Source organism: Myiozetetes cayanensis, unplaced genomic scaffold, assembly GCF_022539395.1.
Source record: "Myiozetetes cayanensis isolate MyiCay16 unplaced genomic scaffold, myiCay2020 scf10, whole genome shotgun sequence".
Lineage (NCBI taxonomy): Eukaryota > Metazoa > Chordata > Aves > Passeriformes > Tyrannidae > Myiozetetes > Myiozetetes cayanensis.
The window spans coordinates 30,098,432-30,112,771 of record NW_026086605.1 but is presented as its reverse complement, the minus strand read 5'-3'; the positions used below and the strand labels follow the sequence as shown (position 1 = coordinate 30,112,771).

Genomic DNA, 14,340 nt, shown 5'->3' with positions numbered 1-14,340 from the left:
GGAGATCAAGCCTAGTTTGTAAAACTTTCAACTTGTTGATCCTAGTGCATGAACTGTTGTGATTGCCTGTGGAGTGACTTAACTGTAGTTTTCATTCTGTCATTGTCATCTGTATGTGCTGTCTTATTCTCTTTTTTCTTCCTTCAAACAAATTCTGTACTGTAGAAAGCTAGTGAAGCATGCCAAAGACATTCATGTAACTCAAAAATTGATGTAACTCAGAAATTGAAAGATGTCTTTTGTGACAGCAAATTTATTCTGTCAAAGTAGAGAAAATAGATGATAATCTGGCCTTGGTGGTTTTCACCAGTAACTGAACAACTTGTCTACAGTCTAACAGCTAGATTTGTCAGCATGTTTGGTTTCATTACACGACATCATGTAGTTTTACATTTGGCTTTACACAGGTGAAAATCTAAAAGCTGTGAAAAAATTTTGTTTTGTAGGTTATTAGGTCACACAACCATTCTAGTAAACAATATAAGCACCGTCAACTTAGTCAAACTAAAGCTATTGTTTATAATAAACTATTATCCGGTATTGTGGTCTTCTGTGCAAAACCTTTTTAATTGAAAAATTGTAAATCACAGGTCCACAGAGTCCATGTGAACGGACAGATATAAGGATGGCAATTGTAGCTGATCACCTAGGACTTAGCTGGACAGGTAAGCTTTTCTGCTTTAATATTGAAATTAGTCTTTGCTGTTGCATTTTCAGGTAGTCTTTTACCAAGGATGCAGCAAGACTGCATCAGGCTCTCCCATATTCACAGTGAGGCCAGCTTCCCAAAATGTGCAATGCATTGCTGGGCAAAGGTACCTGATAAGAAATCGTTCCTTGGTTCTCACAACAAAGCAAAGGGAAGCTCGCAGGGAAAACAGCTAAATGGCTTTGCTCTCAAGACGTTCCCCTGAGGAGCTGAGAGGCTCTACCTGCTCAGGCTCAGGGCTGCCTCTGGAGTATCTGCTGAAGCTGGACAGCAGTTTTCCCAAAGCCCCGGTTGCAGGGAGCCCAGCAGTGCCCCAGCAAGTCGGTGCTGGGAGGCAGGGGTGTTTCCTGACTGTAGGTACCTCTGCATGTTGGTGGGCAGAGCTGGCCCTTCATGGGCTTAAAGCTGCAGCAGGCATCTCTCACCAGTGCTGAGCTGCAGAGCGAGCTCCCAGAGGAGTAACAGTCACCAGAATAAACCCCCGAGTTTATAAATTAGCAGTGATGAGACAACCTCCAAGGAGGGTTTTTTCCACCATGTTTAAGTGGCTTAAGGAGTATAAATATGATAATGGCTCACACAGATGATTCAAATTAAAAATTATGTCTGTCTTAGAAAACTAAAGTACAGGGATATAATACCATGTTCATTGTTATCCATAAAGTTTGTGTCAGGTACTTTTGTTAACATCTATGTGATCAGGAAAAAACAGTATTTATAAGCCTGACAGGATGATTGACAGATTTGTGCTTTGTTTGGTGTTTTTGGGTTTGTTTCCTTTTCTTGCTTGCTTTTGTTTGTCTTTATAGAACTGGCAAGAGAACTGAATTTTTCTGTGGATGAAATAAATCAAATCCGAGTAGAAAACCCAAATTCTCTTATTGCTCAAAGCTTCATGTTATTAAAAAAATGGGTTACCAGAGATGGGAAGAATGCTACAAGTAAGTTGAAGTAGTTAATTTTGTTGTTTGTAAGTTATAGCCCCTTTCATCTGTTATCAACTTGAAGAAAACATTATGAATGTCCTTCACAAACCAGAACTTTTGGTTATATTTTTACCAGAAGTCAGAAACCTGTCATATTTTTTCACTATGCACACAGAAGGAAATAATTTGTTCTCCACATCCATAATTGATATGACAGGTAATGAACTTAAATTCCAGTAAAGAAAATATTTCCAATAGCAAAGAATTTGAACCATGGAAATAGACTGCCTGGGAAAGTTAGGTAGTCTCACAGTATTGTAGGTCGTAGGAAAAGACTCAACCTCCTCCCGTAAGCAGTGATGGAGACACTGATTCTGTGCTGATACTTTTGGGTTTATCTGTTAACTTCACTTTAATTGCTCAAACTGAAAGAGAGGGCTTGATTTTTGTCAGTGGTGTTCGTTATCATTCCGTGATCCACATACTCCTACAAACTATTTCAGTCTACTTTGATCTCTTTCGCTGTAAAGGTAATTTCCAGTATTACTGTGTTCTCATGAAAAGATTATTGTAAATGATTTTTCATGATGCAGTGCATGAATAGCCTTACATGCATTATTACCTACATGACTGCCTATTCTGTTTTTCCTCAAAACAGAATGGTAAAAGGATTTTTACACTCCCTTTATGCTCCAGTAAAAGGGTATTTTGTTTCAGTAGTAAGTAAATACATTGTTTAAGAACTCTCTGACCTTATTCTTTGTGCCTTTTGTGTCATAATGTAATTATACTTGGACAGACTGTAGACTCTTAATAGATGTATATCTTGAATAAGTAGGCAGCTGAATGACTCCTTAGACAAATGATGGGGTTTGCTAGAACCAAAGACTTTAAGACATGCCAGCAATTTTAAGAAATACAACGTGAATGTAACAGAGAAAAATGATTACACAGTTCTGCAATGCTGAACTTTTTTCTGAATTGTTTTATTTCTTTTTCAGCTGATGCCTTAACTTCTGTATTGACAAAAATTAATCGAATAGATATCGTGACCCTGTTGGAAGGACCAATATTTGATTATGGAAATATTTCAGGCACCAGAAGTTTTGCAGATGAAAATAACGTTTTTCATGATCCCATTGATGGTAATTGAATTCCATAGTCATATTTAGTTCAGTGATGTCCAATAATATAATAATGTTGTATAAACTTGACTTTAAAGAAAGATTGTAAGTTCTACAGAAACAGTTGCTTTAAATGTGTAAAGGGATTTTCCTCTCCTAAAGTATGCTTATGGTATGGTATCATAGAATCATAGAATATCCTGAGCTGGAAGGGATTCATAGGATCATTGAGTCCAGCTTTTGGCCCTGCACAGGACAGCCCTAAGAATCCCATCATGTGCCTGAGAGTATTGTCCAAATGTTTCTTGAACTCTGGTAGGTTTGGTGCTGTGACCACTTTCCTGTTCCAGTGCCTGGCCACACTCTGGGTGAAAAACCTTTTCCGAATATTCAGCCTAAATGTCCTCTGTCACAGCTTCGTGCTATTTTCTTGGGTCGTGTCACTGGTCACCAGAGAGAAGAGATCAGTGTCTGCCCCTCTTCTTCCTCTCATCAGAAAGTTGTAGACTGCAATGAGGTCTCCCCTCAGTCTTCTCTTCTCCTGGCTGAACAAACCAAGGGACCTGAGTCACTCCTGGCATGGCTTCCCCTCTAGACTCTTCACCATCCTCAGGGCCTTCTTTTGGATGACCTCTAGTAGTTTAATGTCTTTTGTATGGTGGTGCCCACAACTGCTACAATATTCCAGGTGAGGCCACCCCAGTGCAGAGCAGGGCAGGACAGTCCCCTCTGTCGACCAGCTGGCAGTGCTTTTCCTGATACCCTCCAGGACATGGTTGGCCCTCCTGGCTGCCAGGGCACTGCTGACTCATATTCAGCTTGCTGGTGACCAAGGACACTCAGGTCCCTTTCCATGGCACTGCTTTCCACCATTTCATTCCCCACTCTGTCTGTGCATCCAGGGCTACCCCATCCCAGGTGCAGAATCCGGCATTTCCTTTGTTGAACTTCAAATGGTTGGTGGTTGCCCAGCCCTTTTAATTTGTTGAGGTCTCTCTGCAGGGCCCCCCTGCCTTTGAGGGAGTCAAGAGCTCTTCCCAGTTTAGTATCATTGGCAGAGTTACTTAATACACCTTCAAGTCCTGCATCCAAGTTGTTTATGGAGACATGTAGGTGGCCCACTAATATCTCCAAAGAGTAAGCCCAGGGTCCCACAAGTGTGTGCCAGAGTAAAGTTGTTCCCAGCAGCCTCAGTGTCAGTTGACAAGTTTTTTTCGTGCAACAGTTGTCCTTTGAGGCTTGCCCGTGTATGTTCTTAATGTACTTGGTATTGCATGCTTGACAAGTTACCTGGAAATAGGTGTATTCATTGGCTTCCTGTCTAGATAAATAGCAGTAAGAATTCCTCAAGGAAAGAAGAAAAAAGAATGAAGAACAAAGGAAAAAAATGTGCTTAGTGATTGCATAGAGTAAATTAATGTGCAGTTTGCTGCCAAGCCTCTTCAAGACATGTGAACATCAATTGCTTTATGAATTTCTCTTGGACCATTTCTGCAATGGCAGTAGAAAAATAAGAAAATGTTTTATTAGTGCATGAGTGAATATCATTTTCAATCTGCTAATGCCTAAAATTGTATAATTTTTGCAAGGAAACTGTACCAGCTTAGAACTGTGCAGGTTAATTTTGAGTCAGATTAAAAGGATAAATGAAGTTTCTGCTTGTAAACCAAAATTTTCATAGGAATGCTTATTATTTATCAGTTTGTTGAAGATGCTAAATGTTGGGGTTTTTCTTATTTTAAATGTTAGATAACAGGCACTGGATTGTTACTTTGATTTTTCTCACATGTATTATAAGTAGCTCCTTAAATAAGATTTTCTTTTGTAAGTAATATTTCCTTTGCTTTTTGTAATTTGTTTGAGTATGTATTGGGCTTTCTCTGTATTTTAGTAGGATTTTTTTTTTCTTTAGAGCATATGAGCTCAGTGTGCCTCCATTATTGAGCAGCATTGCTGGTCATTGAATCATTGCACTACAGAAATAATTTTCTGTTGACATTTTAAGAAAGTTGCTCTTGAAATGTTGCTTGCGCCTTTTAATAGTAGCATCAATGTTTTTAGGAACAAAATCGCTTCTCTGCAGTTGCTTTCTGTCTCTCCTCTTCTCTGAGCCTTCCTCAAGCTTCCTTTCCTCACCAAGACCAGACCACCTTTGCCTTTCTCTCAGCTGATTCAGGAAACAAAACCCCAAATGCACCCTATTAATGCACCTCCCTTTGCAGGCAGCACAATGTCAAGTTAACCCCACAGCATGTGTTTTTTCCTTTTGTAGGTTACCCAACCTCATTTGCCAGGATAAGAACTTAAGGTTTTGTTGTCATTTTTGTGTGTATATTCAGTTTAATCCTTTTGTATGGTTTTTTTTCATGTTTTCATCAATTTTTCTTTTCTCTTTATTTGATCAGTGTATCTGATTGTACCAATGTCACCAAGATCACCTCAATCTTCAAGATCACCAAGATCTCCTTACTCACCACAGTCCTCTCACCCGTATAACTTTACTGTACCTGAAATATTCATATAGCTCTCCCTTGTTGTGTTTTTCTTCTCTTATCCCTCTGTTAACTTCCTTATTTTAGTTTTTATCGTGCTGTGTAGTTAGATCTACTGTTTTTAGTATCCTCATTAGGATCCATTTCTGTTCTTCATTCTTTAACTATTCCATTCTTGCACTGTGTGGTTAAATTGGAGGTATATATTAGTAACTTTGTACTTCTGGTATTGTGTATTTTTATATAAAAGCATATTAAAAATGTGGACCTGTTTTAGAAATAATACCTACTGACAAAAATGTGGCTGTCCTATGTTATGATTTGCTGCTGTCTTTAAAATCTGTTTATTAAACTTCCAAATTAAAAAAAAAAAAAAAAAGAAAAAGAAAAACTGGGAAATAAAGATTTACACAATATGGCTGCAAGAGATTGTCTTGTATATAAAGGGACAACCACCCTTGTCCACATTTGATTTACTGCATGCTCATAAGACAATCTGCTATAGCTTGAAAATGTTAAAATGGCTGCAAAAACAATTACTGGAATCTTTAAAGACTATTAACAAAATAGTCAAAAGTGCTGGCTTCACTGTACTATTCATGGCAGTACTCATTCTTTGTTCCATCTCGTCGGGACAAAGTAACAAAATCTATCAGAACTGCACTGGTTCTTATACACCTGCACCTCCTCATGTGTTTCATACTTTATATAACCCATGACTCATTTGGCATTTGCTTATTTGTTGCTCCATGCTTCATCCCAGTCAGTCCAAATGTGCTGTCTTCCTTAGGTTATCCCTCCATTCAAGTGGAACTGGAAACTCCCACTGGGTTGCGCTTCGTGCCGCCCACCCCTTTCCATCAGGACGATTTCTTTAGCGACACCTCTAGCCTAGAGTCACCCCTTAGAACTCCCAGTAGACTGAGTGATGTGTTAGTGACCTCCCAGGGACAAGTAGATGGTACAGCAGCAGCACCGCCAGTGGTGACTGAAGAAGACACTTCACTGGATGACAGCAAAGTCGATTTCTCAGTGCCTAGAGAAGGAACACCTAAAGATATTTCCATAGGCGAGAGCCAGTTGGAGGAAGTGGACCTTAAGGATTTTCCGCGGTATCTTGGTAGTTATGGCGGGATATCAAAAGATGCTAAACAAAGGCAGAGTGAAGAGACTAGTAAAAGAGGAGTAAGGACTGAACAGCCTGAGAGAGAAAAGTCTGGTACTGATGAGGAGATGACGGCAGAAAAGTTTAAATCTCTGTTTGAGGACATTCATCTGGAAGAAGGAGCTGAGTCTGAGGAGATGACGGAAGAGAGAGTATGGTCAATTCTTAAAGGTGTTCAACAAGCAGAACACGAAATGTCTTCAATTACAGGTTGGCAGCCTGACTCGTCAAGTGTCTCTGAGCCACCGACGTCGGGACGCAGGATAGGTGGCAGCCTGCTAGATCGCTTGGATGATAGGTGAGCACCTTTGTGTTGGAGTGTGTGTGTAAGCCAGCTTTCCCATGCTGCTTGTACCTCCAGGAGCAGTGCAGAGCCTGCTGCTCCACTGTTCTATGAGAATATGCATATATACTTTTATGTACATTTAAAGGAAAAAGTAATAGTTGACATGATTTGGCCTCACACATATTTGCCTTTAAAAATACATATTTATCAGGTTTCATTCTTGACATAGGCATTTGAGAAATATTTCATATTATCTTTAGCAGGTGATGTTACTTTTCATGTTCTTTATCTTGTGTATTTCTATTTTTAATTTATCTAAGTGATCCGTAGATGTAACTGAAATCAAGGACATTATCTGAAATCAGGATATATATGTTACTCTTATTTCTCAAGTACCTTTTTAGCAGTCATCCTTTCTGTTGCATCCTTCTGCCTTCCCTCAGATAGTTGTTACTTTTTCCATAAGTCGATTTTTTAATTGTCACTTTTTTAACACTTATTTCAAGCATATTATCTCATGCCTATTTACTAGACTTTTTTTAAAGAGATGAGTTACCAGGCATAAGAAGGTAAGAATGGTGATACTGAATCCATCTAGTCCTGTGCGTTGTCTCCCATCAGTGACTGCAGGGAATGCTTAGGGAAGGAGAGTGGATGGATATTCTGTTTTCCTCCTGCACTCTCCCAAGCTCCACTTATCTTCAGCATAATGACCTGCTGAGATGGGTGGTGCTTTCTATATATTTATCCTCCATGCATTTCTCTTGCATGAGCTTTTCCAGCCTCCCCTTGGACCTACTTAAGCCTTTCAGCATTTGCAGAAAGTGTTGCCATGTTCGGCTCTGCTGAACGGGTGAGGGGGCCCTGCCTGCCTTTGCTTTGAACGTGGCCCCTGTGATCAGTAATTGAAGGAGCCAGGTCTGCAGGAGCTGTAAATCAGTGCAGAATCATTATCTGCACAGTGATCATTTGTCTGTCAGCACTTTACATCCTTTGCATCTTTGACTCAGGATGTTTTAAGGTTCCAGGGAGCATTAAATACTCTCTTATCAAATCCAGTGGGAATCTGGCCATTGATTTCAGCAAACTGATTGTCTTTCAGGACTGTAAAGCACTTGAACTAACACTGGTGAGATTCCTGTTGTTAAGCAAGTGTTGTTATTCTGCATTTTATAATGTATTAAATTAGTAAAACAGATCACCTTGGGAAGGCAGAGGGCTTCCTTAAGAAGATAACATATCAATTTCTAGCTAGATGAATTCACTTTGCCGTCCTTTAAAAGAATTTTGCCTGCAAATAGCTGGCATATTTTCATACGTACAGTCATAGTGTTTAACAGAAAGTGAGCAAAAATACACAAGAAAAGAACAATGTACATCACAAGTGCAGGTTAAACCTGTCCATAGCAAATCTGGGGCAAAGTCTTGTTCAGTTTTCTATCCTGTAGTAACCTTCTTTGCCTTGGTCTATTATTGAGAATCTGCACTGTCTAAGGATTTGTTTTCAGATACCAATATTTTTAAGAAGGCATAACTTATCTGGAGTACAGATATTGTACTTTGGGGGAAAAAACCCATAACCTGTTTGGTCATTACTGGTAATTGCATAGTAACAGATACTTTCATTACCTCTTTGGTTAGAGAGCTGGTTTAAGAATTAGTGCCTCGAGGCTTTAGCTCATGATTATATAAGGGAACTGGTAGGTTTTGCATATTGTTTTTTCTCTTCCTCACCCCCCCCCCCGCCAAAGTGGAACGAGATTAACATAAAGTATTTGGCCTTGTTTCCAGGGTCCACCATATTTTCATTGCTTCTGAAATGATGCCACAATGCAGAAGACAAGGTTATTAAATAGATTGATGTTAACAAGTGGAATCTAAAATTTTACTTTTCTGTGTGAAGTGTATTTGTTAAGACTGAAGGCTCAGTAAGAGGCTTGGTGCTTTGCCCTTCTGCCTGTGATTTAAGCACTGAACAGCTGTCTGTTCCTTTTCCTTTTTCTTGTAGTTCGGACCAATGTCGAGATTCTGTTACCTCATACGCCAAAGGAGAAGCAGGGAAGCCAGAAACAAATGGAAGTCTATCCGAGTCCACATCAGAGGCAAAAACTAAATCCTACATCCAGGAATCTTTAAATGACGTGGGAAAACACAGTGACAAAGAAGCCCTGAAAACAAAGCCCCAGATCTCAACTGGTACTGATGAGCAAACGTTATCATCAACAGCATATCAGAAATCTTTGGAAGAGACTAGCAAGCCAACAACAGAAGGCAGCAAAACATCTGTGCCTGTCAGTGTGAAGAAGATGGGCTGGAGTACTTCTGAGGATGGCAAGCCAAGAACAAGCATCCAAGAGGAGGAGGGAGCAGTAATGTCTGAACAGAAGGTACAGTCTGTCCTGCAATAATTAACGATGTGAGGAGTCCCTGTTGCTTGACATACTGCTTGACATAATTTTTTGTAAGACTTGTAAAGTTGTTTGTGACAGGGTTAGGGGTTTTTTATCCTTCTTTATGCCTTTTTTATTTATTACTGAATTGAGAAAAATGGAAGCTAGTGGAAATTTATATTTGTGTTGTGAATAAGATGAGGTGGAGTCAAGGCAGGCAGAGGAGCCAAGCAGGGCTGCATAATCTCTGCCTGACTGGCCCTGAGCCCTGGAAGAGGTTAGAGCAGCTTCTGGGACTGCTGTTCTGTATCACTGGGGAACAGGCCCCTTTCCTGTCCTGACATACCACCTATGCAAACAGCGCCAAACAGCTCAGCTGTCCTCCATCTGTTTCCAGTAAGGTGTTGCCACTGGTTCCCACTCTTCCTGTGGTATTGAAGTTAGCAAAGAGATATAGGGACTCTTTGTGTTCTGTCCTGCTCCTTGTTCCCAACACTCCCTGCATTTTTTTTACTTTGTTAATTGGCAGAAAAATAATTTTTTGGTAATATTTAATCTCCGCCTTATGTTTTTTGTTTTGTGGCTTTGTTCAACTCAACTTTGAAGTTCATCCATTCTTTTTAGAATCAAAAGATTTCCACACATGTAAAGCACTTTTCCAGGTGGCAATTCTTTCTTCTTAAAATACTGTGAGGGTCTCCCCTTCCTTTCTATCTTGTTTAACTCATACCTACTTAGCTGCAGAACTCCAGTTATAAGTGGCTTTCTGACAGTGAAAGTTTTGATAGCTTTCTCAGTTGCTTATATTTATTTTCCAGAAGCTTAAAAGTAAAGTTGATTCAAAGGATGGCTTGGAGCCCTGTGGCTGTGTGCACCTCACACCCCAGCAGTGGGAGGGTTGCCACAGAATAGACCTCAGGGCCAGCAGGGAACCAGGCTGGAACAGGGAATTGCAGAGTTTCTTCTACATTCCTCTCTTTGCTAGATGGTCTTTTCCTGGGCATAATGCAGGAGGAGATTGTAACTTCTGGAAGCAAAGTATTTTAGTAGAATTGCTTCTACTTGCTATAGCTATGGTTTTTTTTTTATTGTAGCACAATAAAAACGTTGGCTGTGGTGGGCTGCAATAAATCATTCAGGTTTAAATTAGTTCATTTTAAACTATTCTTCTGATTATACAACCAAGAATTCTTTTATTAGATGGTAACATAATCAGTCTCAGCAGTTATGCAGCATATGATTGTTATTATCTTGTTATTAGTTCGTGACACAGTAAGATCTTTCCTAATGTTCACTAATTGCTGGAATACTTAAAAAATGTAAGAGCCTTTGCCTTCTGCAAAGGCAGTTAAAGGCAGATGGCAGAGTTCCTTAGTGTTTGTAGGCTTTGGAGACCTCAGGCTGATGGTACTATGCTCTGATTAAATGCAGCAGTAAGTGTAGATGCACTGTAATGTGCTGAGGGTGTGTTAACGTGCTGCACTTCCCCCTCTGCATTCCCATCAGTGGGAAGATAACTTGTCACCCACTTCTGTTTGCTCTTTACTTTTGGATATCCCATCTGGATTGAGAAGAATAAGTGAGTGCTTTTCTTATGTGTGCTCTCTGCACTACTTTGCTTTATTGGTAAAGTCTGGTAATCTTATCTACTAAATAACAAGTCTTTATATATGATCTTTGAATAAACTGGTAGCAGAAAATAATGTCATTTCTAAATGTGGGTCTCTCACAAAGCCTGAATGGGTAAGAAACCAGGATCTGTTACAATGACAGCAAGAATTGCCTTAATATCTTGTCGATATTTTTTTCAATACCATCTTCTAATCTGAAGTCAATAGTTTAATTACTAACAGAGTCCAATTCCTGGTGAGACACTTCATATGCTGTCACGAAAACAGAAAGAGAATTTCAACTGTAGTCTTTCTGCAAGGTTTTCTTCAGAGATACTCCATAAAGAGAGAAGTATGGAAGAAACAGATCTATTTCTGTGGAAAGAAAGCAGGAACAAAATAAAAAACTGCTTCCTGAAGTAAGAGATTTTCTTCTGTGACTCAGTGGGAAAGGGCTAGGAAGCAATAGTCACCCACCTGCAGGAGAAGGGCTGCATCAGTGTTCTGGCACACAGTTTGCAGCAGGAGAGAAACCCAGACAACTGATATTGGGCTGACGCCTGGTGACGTGGATGAAGCAAATCTTTGGCCTCATCCCAAGTCCACATAAATGCCCAGACATTTACAAATGCAGTGCAGTGATGGTGTGGGTCATATAATTCTCTGCAAATGCTCAAGCATTAGATTGCAGTGATCTCTTTAAATGAGAGGAGCACAGCACAGTTTCTCTAATATTCCAAAGAGGATGATGTCCACTGCATGGTCAAGGTGACTCTTTGTGTCAGAATTCCATCACAAATAAGCCACTTAAAGCTGTTTATTAAAAATAACTCTTGTTCCAAAGCCTTCGTGCCCTCTGGAAATCATCTGCTTCTTGTTGCTTTTTCAGGATAGGATTGGATTATAAATTTTTGTATCTATATTTGATTAGTGCCAGAGGACTGCAGGAGACTTTACATGCAGATGAATACTGTCATCCTGCCCTAAATGCTTTTTGTTATATAGTTCTTTTTCTCCTCCACCCACCTATGCCCACTCTTATTTAACACATAATTTCTGAGAAATGCTTCTTGTTTGGGATGTCTTGGGCCGGATTCAAACAGAGAAACAGAAATGCGGTTCTCAATAGCCACTATTTATGATTTTTAAATTTTTTAATCGTTCAGGCTGTCATTAAGTAACATAGAGGAGATTTTTAAATTTCTCTATTCAGGAAAAAGTTGGTTCAGACGAACATCATGGGAGAAGGTCCTCTACCCTGAGTCCATCACACACAGAAGTACAAAGCCCTCCTTTGGGCTGGTGCACATAGAGCTGCTCAGCCCCAGGGTTGAGGAGCTCCTTGGGGCTTAGAGGGGAAAGCACTGGGACTGTCAGAGGGTGCCAGGGCAGAGTAGACCCCTCTGTGCAGCTGCGATACCTCCTGGTACCAAGCTGAGATCGGAGTCAGGCTGTTCCCCCTTTCCCTGAGCTGAGGTCTAACAACTCCCTTCTTAAAACATGGCAGACTGATTGTACTTCACACTGCAGTTTTGTTACTTAATAGCAGATAAATAGTGAACAGGAAAGCCATTTTACATTTGTAATCTCCTGTGTGGAGGTGCTCCACTGAATCTTTTTGTGTGACTGTCTTCTTTTTTTTTATTAGGGAATTTACTTCCCACACTTCGTGAATCCATAAAATTTGTTTGAAACAGTAATTTTTGAGGAGAAAAAAAAAAATCAGTGAGCTATGACAAGGTTATTTTGTACACGAAATTTTTAAGAACTGAGTAAGATTTGGAAATTCCACAGGCCAGATGCATTTCAAAGACCATTTTTTAAGACTTAAGAGCTGCTGAGATGTTCCGTAGCTGGTATACTTATCAAGTTACAGCATGCCAAGGAGCAAAAAGGCCTCCTCCCACTATACACTTCAACAGTGAAACTGCGAGTCATTATGTACATAATAGAGACGGGGAGAACACTGTCCATGATAACCTCTGTTTTCTTCTCCTAGTCCTGATCAGCATGTTCTGTCTTGCAAACGTGCTGTTCAAATGTACTAAAACTGCATTTATTAGGAATGTAGTGACAGTGACAGTGAGATTGAGAGTGATTCGAGCTCATGTGAAGAGCAGAGAATAACTACAAGAGTTTATCGGCGGCGGTTGATTCTGAAGGTATCTTGTGATTTGCATTCTTGGCACAACATTGGCATGGACCTGGGTTGGACTGCTGTGTCAGAATGTCATACTGGAGCCCCTCTGGTAGTGTGCTTTCCACTGCCATTGTGGATTTATAACCAAGTGCTAGGCAGCCTTTCCTTGCTTAACCCAGAGGTTTATGGTTGTCTTCTGCTGGAAAATAACTGTGCTGCATGGCATGTTGTGTCCTTCACTGACACTGCTGTGCATGGCATCTTAAAGACTGCAGCTAGATGCAGCGTGTTGGTCTCCTGTAGAGCAAATATGAATTGCAGACAGAAGGGTAATTTTTTTTCTCTGTTTTTTTTTTTTTAAATATTTTAAGTGACAAGTTAGACATTTGCAGGAATGCACATGAGTGGAATATAGGAGAGTATTAGCAATGTATTCTGGTTGAAACTTGTGGTCCTTAGTGCATAATGTGTTCTGGAAAACCTCAATACAGCAAATGATCCTGATTTTAAACCTATCAAAGTTAATAAAGGTCTTTGCATTACCTTCAGTAGGCTCTGTTTAGTATATTTATTTACAGGTTGCCTTTATTTACAGCACACTATGCTTTATAAACTGATAACAATGGCATAATCATGTAAATAATTACATTTGCCCTCATATTTTTTCATACAGTCATACAGTATGGCATTATTCGCCTGCAGCATATAGCATGAGAAAATAATTCTGCACTGGAAACCATTATGGTAATCCCTCAGTAACTTACAGGATTTATTAGGCTCTTATTAGAAAACCACATAGTCAAGCCATGAAAAAAAAAAAACCAGCCAGGCACCTTAGTGCTATTATGGCATTAGCTGAATTTACTTAAGCTATAATTGTTACTTTAGGAATAATTTGTGACATTGCAGTTGCACATATCTATATCACTGTTGTTTCCATGCTTTGTGGAGGGGAGTCTGCATACAGGCACCACACTTTATGTGCAATGTGGGTGGCAGATAGGCTGCTCTGCACAGCTGCCAAAGAGTCCAAAATACAGACACTTTCAGAAAAGGCAGGATGACGTTTCTGACTGTCTTCATCACGAATCTCTTCAGTATACCAGTCGTGTTTCTGTTCAGGACAAGGCAGGAATTGCAAAAATGGGCTCAGTAGAAGTGAATGTTTTGTCCGGTCCCTCGTCTCTCCAAGCGGAACCTGCTGCCTTCCCTGAGAGGCCCTGGGCAGGTCATGGTACAACCCTTAGTCAGTAATTCCCCTGCAGATAAGACATGACTGCTCAGGCTTAGGAATGCGGGGCAGGCGGCCTGTGGATGATTACAGACCCTGCAATGCTGCAGGGGCGTCTCTGGTAAAACACAAAGTGTAAGTGTGCTGCAAGTTTCAAAGGCTGCATAGTTGGCCTGTGGCTGAGATCCCCCACCCAATGTATGTCTGAACTATTTTGGTGTCCACTGGTTTGGAGGCAGGAAATGTTGGAGTAGAAAAGAGGAAAGC

At 40.2% G+C, this 14,340-nt stretch overlaps 1 protein-coding gene across 30 annotated transcripts in view; it reads left to right on the top strand.

The window, feature by feature from the left end:
• The window catches only part of ANK3 (ankyrin 3), a 304,909-nt gene that overhangs the window by 276,905 nt on the left and 13,664 nt on the right, over positions 1–14,340 (top strand). For 24 of the 30 annotated variants that reach the window (XM_050340346.1, XM_050340415.1, XM_050340406.1 and 21 more), the window contains 5 exons: positions 591–665; positions 1,519–1,650; positions 2,637–2,780; positions 6,042–6,714; positions 8,711–9,089. In XM_050340346.1, coding sequence (XP_050196303.1) covers positions 591–665; positions 1,519–1,650; positions 2,637–2,780; positions 6,042–6,714; positions 8,711–9,089 — 1,403 coding nt within the window. The other 6 variants (XM_050340453.1, XM_050340444.1, XM_050340426.1 and 3 more) reach the window with 2 other exon arrangements.